This window comes from Grampus griseus, assembly GCF_964374135.1.
Source record: "Grampus griseus genome assembly, chromosome: 5".
In the NCBI taxonomy this organism is placed as follows: Eukaryota; Metazoa; Chordata; class Mammalia; order Artiodactyla; family Delphinidae; genus Grampus; species Grampus griseus.
Window position 1 is genome coordinate 98,185,708 of NC_138998.1, and position 11,324 is coordinate 98,197,031.

The 11,324-nt window shown below is 37.4% G+C and overlaps 1 protein-coding gene across 3 annotated transcripts in view; it reads right to left on the reverse strand.

Moving 5' to 3' along the window:
• Positions 1 to 11,324, reverse strand: part of CRYBG3 (crystallin beta-gamma domain containing 3) — a 116,501-nt gene that overhangs the window by 59,746 nt on the left and 45,431 nt on the right. For 2 of the 3 annotated variants that reach the window (XR_014296798.1, XM_082655166.1), the window contains exons 5-10: positions 10,072 to 10,116; positions 9,718 to 9,833; positions 8,017 to 8,164; positions 2,800 to 2,936; positions 1,416 to 1,530; positions 225 to 260 (exon numbers count right to left, since the gene is read on the reverse strand). Coding sequence is in view for 1 of the 3 variants with exons in the window: in XM_082655166.1 (XP_082511292.1) it covers positions 225 to 260; positions 1,416 to 1,530; positions 2,800 to 2,936; positions 8,017 to 8,164; positions 9,718 to 9,833; positions 10,072 to 10,116 (597 nt within the window). In the remaining 2 variants the exon portion in view is untranslated. Of the gene's footprint in view, positions 1 to 222; positions 261 to 1,415; positions 1,531 to 2,795; positions 2,937 to 8,016; positions 8,165 to 9,717; positions 9,834 to 10,071; positions 10,117 to 11,324 lie in introns of those variants that run through there. The other variant, XR_014296799.1, reaches the window with a different exon arrangement.

The window sequence follows — 11,324 nt, forward strand, 5'->3', positions numbered from 1 at the left end:
TTGTCAGAACAGACCTCCACCTTTGCATACTGAGCCCTCTCCTCATTCAAGCCTGGGCTCTCAGCAACCACTGTGTGCAGTCACTTCCCACCACCCCAATACGCATTAGCTAGCTATTATTAGCATACGTTCAGGTAATCATTTTTTTATTTTAATAGTCCAAAATACTTAAAGATTAATACTCAAACTTTTTAGCCTGCTACCAAAGTGTGTTTAAGACTCACCTTTAAGTTCATAGGCATTTCCACTTTCAGTCCACCCTTAAGATGACAAGAAATTTTAATATTAGACATACACATATTTAAAGTACTCAAAAGTAACTAAGTGATGTATGTAGGTTATATAAAAATCTGATCAGTGAAGATTACATATTAGTCAAATTTAAGTTGTGTATTTTAAAATTTAGAAATTTAAGTAGAGAACTCTACAGTGGTCAAAATCAAGTCAGACTACTCTACATCAGTGTAGATGGGGTAAGAAATCTTAAAAGATACTTTCTAGAGTATAACCGCTACAAGGAAGGAAACCAAACTTTAGTGCTTAAGTACATGTGACCAATTAAAGATTTAACCCCACAGCGGAGTGTCTCAAAACAGTGGAGCTGTTAGTAGATTTAAAACTTTCATCTGGCAGAGTACATTTCTAAACCACATAATACTAAATTGCTTCTCTACAATTGCTTGGGCTTTCTACATTAGAGAGAGCACTTCCTCTTCCAAGTTCTATCAACACGTCGTATCACACTTACTATCTTTGTGACCACAGGGGTGTAGAGCATAAAAGGTAACCCACTCCTCACAAAAGCTCTAGTTTATAATTTCCTTGTTTCCAATGGTACTCCACACTGTGATATTCCTTAAAATTTCTCAGTTTTTCCTGTTGCTTTTTTAAAGGCACAGCACAACCATAATGGTTTATCACATAGTATCATTTAACTGAAGTCTGCCCCTCAAGTAAAAATGTTTGCAACAAAATAAATCATTAATGCAGGCATTTATTACTTTTAAGAAGGCAACCATTGACAGAACTGCCCATTTATTATTAATGCTGAACTTATCATTCATTACTGCAATGGAAGAGTATAATTTCCAACAAGCAATTTTCTAATAAGCATCAAAAAAACAAATTCAGAACTTTTTAAAGTTTGCAAAATTTTCACAGAATACTACTATAAAGAAACTGCTTGTATTGTGATAAATTTAGCACAAAGTAAATTCAGACATCTGTCTTCTAGAAAACATTAAAATATTTTCACACACACTGAAAGAAACAGAAACACAATGTATGAATAGTTTGCCCATTCAGTAGGATACATATACATTTCTCAAGACCGAGATGCATGACCAATCATCAGAGCTATCTTAATTTTGAATTCATGGATACTTGGGAAAATGCTTCTTTTTAAATATGCTTACCATTTGAAGTGGATGCAATGATTTCATTTCTGCTGCAGAAATCTCAGAGAGTCCATGGTCTTCCTCCAAAACTGTGGCTTGCCCCTTGAAATTAATATCTGGGTAGGCAAGCCAACTAAGTAAGAAATGAATGGTTGGTTAAAGTATAATAGGAATACCTTAATCTGGTTCTGTAAGAGTTGAAAGTTAAAAAAAAAAAAAAAAAAAGCTACAAAAAGTAAAAGAAACCTCTGTCACAGAATTACACTAGTAAAACACACTCAAAGTGACATTGCCAGACAGCATATAACAATGAGTTAACAAGTTGTTAAGTACTTACATTCAGATACTATCCTAAGTTTATTATATGTTTTCCAAGCACTGGCATTGCTTTCTTTAGAATTTTCCAATATTTAAAAGGTGTGAAACAATTACAATTAGGATGTAACTGAAAAATAAAAACCATTCCACTATATTCCATTCTTTTTTAAACTAGGACAATAAGAGGTAGGGATTCCACTAAGCGTTTTATACCTTTGACCCACAGTTTTAGAATCAATATCAGTTCTTGGGCTGCCTCAGGAACAGCATTTGAAATAAGATTCCTAAAAAACCCATTTAGCAACCAGCTAAACTTGATAATTACAGACATTTCTCAGGATCATGTCAATTACTGGGTCTGCCCAACAGTTCTAATCTACACTTGGGGGAGATGAAGAAAGATGTCCAACAGTGACCCCCAAATTCGACACTAACCATCTCCAGAGCAGATGAAAATGCTGAAAGAGAGAAGCATCCATGTTGAACCAGACATCACAAAACTTATGATTTAAGCCAATCTGGGACTGAATTAAGATTGAATTTAGATCCACAGTCCTGAAGATACCTTTGGAATCAGAAAGGGCTAGTATCAAATCTAACGCTTACCAACTGGCAGCCTGGGACAAGCCACTTAATTTCCTCATTCATGACATGAGAGCAGCTCTACCTGTCTTCCAGGAATAGAGGAGTAATAAAAAGGTGCCTGGTCCTACGAGGCCCTCAATAACTATCAGCACTGAGACACTCTACAAATAGCTCAGGCTCCAGAACTTTAGGCCAGGGACATGTATTTATTTCTCAGTCCCACAGTCTGGTAGCTGAAAAGACAATGGATGCAGCTATCAAGAACTACGTCTGAGAATCTGTATCTGCTCCTGTGAGTCACATACCAAAGACTTAATTGGATCCAAACAAAGACAGAATCTGTTTTAATCCCTGCAAAAGTCTTCCTTGGGTATCCAGAAGTATAAACAGTAAAATTAACTAAAACTTCAGAAATGTGTATGTCACCAATTGAAACATTAAACAAAAAGTTAACTTTGGTAACCAGCAATCACTGTAATAAAGAGAAACGGATACGTACACTCCTGACTTCACAGTAAGAGACACAGATTTGGGGATATTCAGCTCTTCCAAATTGGGGACTGCTTGCTGTAGGTAGATAGGACAACATGCTGGGTCAGACTGTGGGCAAAGTTCTATCTCTGGAATGCTGCAATCCTGAAAAAAAAATTGGCTTTGAAATATCTAGAGACACACACTCCAGTATTCTCAACACCCTGGACATGCAGTTACAATTATTCTCATTGTTCAGTTGAATTTCTATCCAAAAACAGCCTAAAGGAAGTACTGTTTCTCCTTACCAGTCTGTTAAAATAAATTTTTCTAAGGAGTTACGTTGATAACATGAAAATTATAAATATTATTGATTGAAAAAGTATTACTCCAATTCTCTCTGCTTTGTTTTTAAAAGTCTTGCTCCATTAACCAAGGTTCAGATTTACCAAACTATCTGAGTGCCAAGAGTCTGTAAGCCTTCCTTCTTAGAAGCATAACAAAGCCATAGGGAGGAAGGGAGTTAAATAAAAGCTGATCTCATGGGGAACATAAAAAATAAATAACAGAGAGGCACTGCTCCCTCAGCATGTTATCCAATTTACATTGACAAAAGAAATAGGAATTAGAGGTGAGGGCAAAGGAAATGTTTTCCTACTTGTGGTATTTATTTTCTTTAGTACAAGTTGGTTTGAAGAAGAAAGGCATTATGAAATTTGAACCTATACTCCGTCACACGTCCACGGTCACCATGTCCTGTCAAACTTTCCTTTAAAATTTCCACTGTCAAGGTTCTTCATCAAGGCCAAGACTTTGATTATGGGCCTAGGCCACCAGTCGAGTAAGCTTACTCTTTATAGAGCTGGGCCTGTGAGAACACCACTTCCCTCATCATAATCCTTGGCTCAAGACCCAAGCATTTCAAATTTATATTTCTGTTTTCCTTTCTATAATATGGCAACAACCCAGTGAGCTATACTAACTCCCCAAAACTCTTCAGTCATACTGGTATCCATACTACCTCTGCTTCTGGCCTCTCTAACCTTGGTAAATGTTTCCCTTATTGTAACTAAAGACAAAATTGTCTGTATTATTACTTACGAAAATCTTTTCTTAAATTTTATCAGAATATAGTTGATTTACAATCTTGTGTTAGTTTAAGGTGTATAGCATAGTGATTGTTTTATATACATATATATATATATATATATATATATATTCATTCTTTTTCAGATTCTTTTCCCATATAGGTTATTACAGAACACTGAGTGGAGTTCCTTGTGCTACACAGTAGGTCCCTGTTGGTTATCTATTTTATATACAGTAGTATGTACGATAATCCCAAGCTCCTAATTTATCCCTCCCAGCCACGTTTCCCCTTTGCAAACCATAAGTTTGTTTTTGGTAGTCAAGTCCTAACTCAAAAAAGAGCTGGGACGAAGTGAGAGAGTGGCATGGACTTATATATACTACCAAATGTAAAATAGATAGCTAGTGGGAAGGAGCTGCAGAGCACAGGGAGATCAGCTAGGTGCTTTGTGACCACCTCTAAGTGGAATAGGGAGGGTGGGAGGGAGGGAGATGCAAGAGGGAGGAGATATGGGGATGTATGTATATGTATAGCTGATTCACTTTGCTATACAGCAGAAACACACCATTGGAAAGCAATTGTACTCCAATAAAGATGTTAAAAAAATAATTTAAAAATTTAAAAAAAGAATAATGGGAGAGACCCCCCAAAAATAAATTAATTTAAAAAAATACCTTATCATTTCTTAAAGAATCAAAACCACAATTATTTTTCTCTTCTCTAAAACTACAGATGTGCTTCTGTCTGAACACACAATCTATCTCAGTAATCATGAATGTTTAATTACACAACTCAAGTTTCAGTAGCATAATTCTCATCCAAGACATTGTGAAATTCAAATGATTGTGCTTTAATAAAATAGGTAAATGCAATAACAATTAGAGGTGACAGTTATTAAACAATTATATTTTTATTATAATCTGCTTTGCAATTTTAAAACTGCAATTTTCTGATTTTTTAATCTTTCTTCAAATTGAGTTCTCTTATTAATCGTTCTTAATCATTCTTATTAATATGTAAAAGCAAGCAAGTTGATACATCTTGTTTTCAGAAAGTTAGTTCTAAAATGCAGTACGGTAAAAAGGTATAACCTAAAATATCCTTTAAAGTATAAAAGGTATATTTCCTTCTAAAGTTTCATTTAAAAAACAGCCAGAAATCTCCAGAAGTCACCTGTCAATCTTCAAGACTCTTTTGTTTGCTATTAAAAATAGAGCTCTAGTAACATTATTTGAAATGCTGCCATACTAATGTACCCCCAGGGATCTGAGGTACAGTAACAGAATACATAACTAAGTGTCTCACACAAATAAGTTTCCTCTGCATTGTGTTATACAAACAATGTTTGGGTGGTGTATTTTAAAAGGGAAAAAGCTAAGAGGCATGAGTCTACCACAACACAGAAGGAAACAGATAATGGAAAAAGCATAATGATGGCTAAAAAATTGAAAATAAAAATAAGAATGCTTATGCTCTCAACTATCTTTACTAGAGGACAAATTTTTTTCTCTAGTTGACTGAAAAAGATTTCACTGATGAGTTCTATTTTCTCCACGGTGGCTATTCACAGAAGTAATGTCTTTTGCAAGATTTGTATAATTCTTGACAAAGGCAGTAAACACTAGCAACTGAAGGGCGCCTTATGGTAACCTAGCAACAAGAAGCAGTTTACTCCTGGTAGAATTTATATGGCTTCCTCCCAGACTTTTCTAGTCATGATATACTTTATAATATCTTGGTGAAATCTACAAGCTTAGACTATTAAAGCGACTAGTAGGAATGGAGACAAAGCTATAGGAGAGAAACAGGGTGGGAATGAATTACAAAAACAGTAAGAAAAACTTGCCTCCACCTTACATGAAATACCTCCAGTCCCTGATCGAACAACAGATCTCTCTCTTCTCAGCTCATTAATGAGGGCACAACCTAAGTAACTTCTGAAAGAGGGAAATGTCATTCTTTGAAAATAAATATTAAATGCGTAATAAACAGAGTAATGCGCAATATTCCTTCTTTCTGTTTGAGAAAAGAAAGCACTTGACTCAAGACTCACTGCACTGCTACCCCACCTCCAGTTATTTCCACTGGGGGCAAAGATGACCCTTGAGCAGAATCTACAACTGCTGATGACTGATGGTATCTTCTGTTACTTGCTCTATCTATTCACGGCAAAACAAAGACATCATGAAAGTATTTTCTTTAAAGAACATTAAAAGTTTGACTACTCAGACTAGAGCCCCTAAAAGATGCTGGAACAAGCTAAAGCTGGCGTAGGCCTAGGTGAATTTGGAATGGCTGCCAGGAAAATGAAGCTATCGATAGGCAGAATTTTGACAAGGTGGGAGAAAGGAAGCAGTTTGATGCCTGATTCTTGCTTTGTAAAATATTTAGAACAATGCTAATGCTTTTTCCATTCAATGCTCAATAGTTTTATTTTCCTTCCTCACTAATAGTTGCGAGCATGTCCAAGACAAGCGGGCACTAACACTGCAATTTAAAAAATGACTCCACAAACAAACAGTGGAAGAAGAAAAAAATGCAAGTATGACTTATTCTTTCTTATAATATATTCGAAGCAAATGGCGGAAGTGCAAATACCCATTTATATACCCAGGCTCAACAGATTGAAGTTTTGTTTGATTTTATTGTTGCTTGATTCTGGGTGGAGGTTGCTGCTTACAATACTTTATTCATCTTTTTTTTTTTTCCCCCACTATGCCTGGCACAGTGCCTGACATTCACAAGGCAGGCACAAAACCACACATTATTTAAATCTTAGAAGATTCCACCTACAAACTAATTATCTGTTTCAAGGAATTTCTCGTGAGTTAGCTAATTATGTGAGCACTCAAATGCTGCTTGCTGAGCTGAACTGCTTGCGATTAAATTCTTCAATGAAAACGAACACTGCCCTCTATGTTGTAGCCATCAATCTCCCTGAAGTACCAGCAAGCCACCAACATTCACCTCAGTATCTGACACATGTGGCTCTGTTAGGGACTCCCTCACATCTCCCGTGCTGCCTAACTCCTGTTCACTCAGTCAAGATGCCAATCAGGTACCACCTCCTCTGGGTGAGGCACCTCTTCTTCGAGCACCTGTAGGGCCCTGCGTAGTACTTCTCACATCATATGGTCATGTGATTCAGCTGTCTCTGACCTAGACTCTGAGCAATCTGAAGTACAAGACCGTACATCACTTGTATTTCTATTCCCAATGCCTATCACAGTATTGGGTCCAAAAGAAGACACAAACATTTGTTAGACAAAGGTTTGTTTAACAGTTTTGCAGACGGTATTAATTCATGCAGACACTCCTTTATGATAATATGAGTTTTCCTGTATGTCCTCTTATTTTTCTATATGCTATCTGCAACTATCAAGGTTAAATAATGTTGATTCAAGTCATCATGATAGGGTCCACTCCAATTTAGACATTTTTAGCATATAAATGGAATCTCCATAATTTGAAAAATATATATGTCCACGACTGTCACAGGAGTCACTGCGCTAAATCATGGACTACATTACTGCCGAAGGAACTCTTAAGAATACATGGGAGAATTCTGTCATTATCACTAACTCACCCCTCCTCTAAACCACCAAGGCACTTCCCACAAAATGTTTCATTATGTGGCAAGACCTTCCTCATCTTAGTATTAAATAATATTTTCTAAACAGAAAATAAAAAAGCAACACTTTTTCGCTTCCTCTCCCCATCCTTCCTTCTCTAATTTCTTCTAACACTCGTCTCTCTCCCCCTTTCTCATAAACACCACACACACACACTCACACACACACACACACACACACACACACACAGCTACAATGAGGAATAGAAATCTACACTAGAAAAAGATATATTTGTAAATATCTTATCCTAAAGATGTCTGGATGGTATACTCCTACTACTATTAAAAATACATATACATAATGTAACATTTTATGTGCCAGATTACATGTAATATTTTAAATTTTCATTCACTTAACACTTTATACATATCTGGTCAAAAAATTATCAATATGATACGAAGATTAATAAAATTAGCACAAATATTAGCAACCATTTCCTAGCATTGCTGGGCCAAAGTACAGCTTTACTACATGACAAACAAAATAAAATAAAAAATAGGGATAAAATCAACTGTTCCATTACCTTTAAGACACGTTTGATAGACCCCAATACAAAGTTTCTTTGTGGATGCTTTCTGTTCTGAAGGATCCAGTCATGATTTAACACCTTTTCCCCTTCTTCTAGTATACATTTCTGACCTTGGAAATGTGGTTTCTCATATAAAATCCAGCTGAACAAATATGAAAGCATGATCAGTTATAATTAATTTTCTAAGAAACGAGGCATAAAACAAATGATACTTATAATTCACAGACCATCTTCTCTACGTAAATTTTAATATCTGGGCTATTTTCCACTACTAGCATATAATCCTATTTTGAAACAATGATAAATATGCTAATGTAAGGATAAGCAAAGAGTGAAGAATAAAAGTGCACAGAACTTGGAAGTAATACTTCCTGAACACAGCACCACAGTCTATGCCTGTGCCTATATTTATGTATACATACACTTTACAGATGCTGTATACACATTTACATTAAAAACAATAGCTGGGGCTTCCCTGGTGGCACAGTGGTTAAGAGTCCGCCTGCCAATGCTGGGGACACGGGTTCGTGCCCCTGTCTGGGAAGATCCCACATGCTGTAGAGTGGCTGGGCCCATGAGCCATGGCTGCTGAGCCTGCGCGTCCGGAGCCCGTGCTCCACAATGGGAGAGGCCACAACAGTGAGGCCCGCGTACCGCAAAACAAACAAACAAACAAAAAAAACAATAGCTTAACAATTCCAAATTCCACTTCTACCCTAATTTTCCTGTCATTGGACAACAGAGCACATGTGTCTCATTTTATAACATGAAGATACACTACACGACACTGCTTTAACGTGATTGACCAGTGGGTAACGCAAACACTGGACAAAGAAACTCTGGCCCCCACATGTCCAGGGGACATGGTCCATAATAACAAATGAGGTTTTCCATCATTTTTACACCATACAAAGAATCTTTCACTTCTTGAGCAGATCAGTGATACAAATGACTTTTTAAAAATTTATTTTATTTGTTTTTGGCTGCATTGGGTCTTTGTTGCTGTGTGTGGGCTTTCTCTAATTGCGGAGAGTGAGGGCTACTCTTCATTGCAATGCGTGGGCTTCTCATTGTGGTGGCTTCTCTTGTTGTGGAGCACGGGCTCTAGGCACACAGGCTTCAGTTGTTGTGGCACGCATGCTCAGTAGTTATGGCTCACAGTCTCTGGAGCGCAGGCTCAGTAGTTGCGGTGCACGGGCTTAGTTGCTCCACGGCATGTGGGATCTTCCTGGACCAGGGCTCGAGCCCATGTCCCCTGCACTGGCAGGCGGATTCTTAACCACTGTGTCACCATGGAAGCCCGATACAAATGACTTTAAGCATGTGGCCTTCACATTCCTTAGTGTCCCACAAATTTTGAACTCATTTTCAAAGCTATGCTTCGTTCAATTGAAGCCTTCAACTAAACTTGCCAAATCTATCCTGCTAATAATGCAGTTACAAAATGGTACTGATTATATATACTGTATATATTAGGACTTACTACTTACTGCAGGCTGTAAGTACTAAAAACAACCTATATTTTCTGTCACAGTAAATAAAGAGAACAATTAAGTTATAAAATACAAATAACGTTTCAAACAGTTATTCTAGAGGAAAAGGAATGTGACCTCAATACAAAAAACATAAAGCATAAACAGCAAGAAAACACTTAATTTAGGGGGAAAATGCTATAAATTTTAAGAGATCTCTTACCAGCCCCTTACAACCTTTATCAGTACCCCATTCGGAAAGGACCAAGATGTAGCATCGGGAATATTACAGTAGATCTCTTGTTTATATTTACTTCCATGGAGATCATAGATAACCAGCTGCAACACACAGTAAGTAGGCACAATAACTAATTTTAAGAATGCATTTAAAATTCCAAAATGTCCTAGAATGTAGAAAATAAAACATCCTAAATATATAAAAATATTACTTTAGATGCTAAACCCTTGAGTAAAACAATCATGTTCTAAGTCAGTTAAAAGTACTTACTTTAAACTCCCAAACGTAAAAGTAACCTTACTTCTTTTATTTTAGTCTACCTAAGAAACTTGTGCTTACCTTCCCAGGTCTTGGGTTACACTTCAGAGTCTGTTTGTCAACATTCTGAAATAATAAAAGTGGAAGAAGTAAGCCTTAAGAAACATAAACAGAAAGATATACAGTTCACTTTCTTAGCGGTCACAGATCCAATTTATCGCATATTTATTTAGTGGGCATCATTACAAGGTGCACCTCTAGGTACTATAAGGGATATAAAGGTAAATACAAAGGAAAATAAAGCTTTGTCTCTGACCTCAAGAAGTTTATAGCTTAGAAAGGGGAAACAGGTGATCACATTCCCATGTCTCTTCTAGGTGGGGGGCTTAAGTTAAACCCTCAGGTAAAATACAATGAAAATGCCAAGTTATGGAAGTCAAGAGAAATGGCACCAGCATGGAGGTGAGGTGATGGCAGAAGAAGGTGCCCAAGAGGCTTGTGTGAAGTAGTGGTATGGAGCAGACCTTGAAAAACAGGACTTCAGTTAAGTGAAAAAATGTGGCAGGTTGGTGTGGAGGTAGTAAAGAAAAAAATTACAGGAAGAGACCATCTTGAGAAAAAGTGCAGACTCTTACAGGGCGTGGAACCAGCGCACAAAGAGAGAACGCTGAGCAAACAAGACTTGGGGACCTCGTCATAGAGTGAAGAGGTTGCACTTGACTTAGTAGGAAACCAGGAACCATTAAAGAAACATTTCTTCAAATACCAAGCTTTCTTTTAAAAGGACCTTGCCTTGCAAGCGATTGGTTGGTATTCAAGTATTAGTACTTGCTACTAAGGGTATTCAAAGTACAGATACAGTCCTTGGGAATCCTAGAGAAAGTTCCATGATCTTGGAATGTCAGAAAGGAATGTCCTGAGACTTCCCTGGTGGTGTGGTGGTTAAGAATCTGCCTGCCAATGCAGGGGACATGGGTTCGATCCCTGGTCTGGGAAGATCCCACATGTCGCGGAGCAACTAAACCTGTGCACCACAACTACTGAGCCTGCGCTCTAGAGCCCACGAGCCACAACTACTGAAGCCCACGTGCCTAGAGCCTGTGCTCCGCAACAAGAGAAGCCGCCGCAATGAGAAGCCCGTGCACTGAAACGAAGAGTAGCCCCCGCTTGCTGCAACTAGAGAAAGCCTGCACGCAGCAATGAAGACCCAAAGCAGCCAAAAGTAAATAAATATATTAAAAAAATAAAAGGAATGTCCCATATTCAATGAATAGTCTATAGTAAACATTTAAATATTTCTAAGTTGAAGAAAAGTGTAATTGAATTTCAAGACA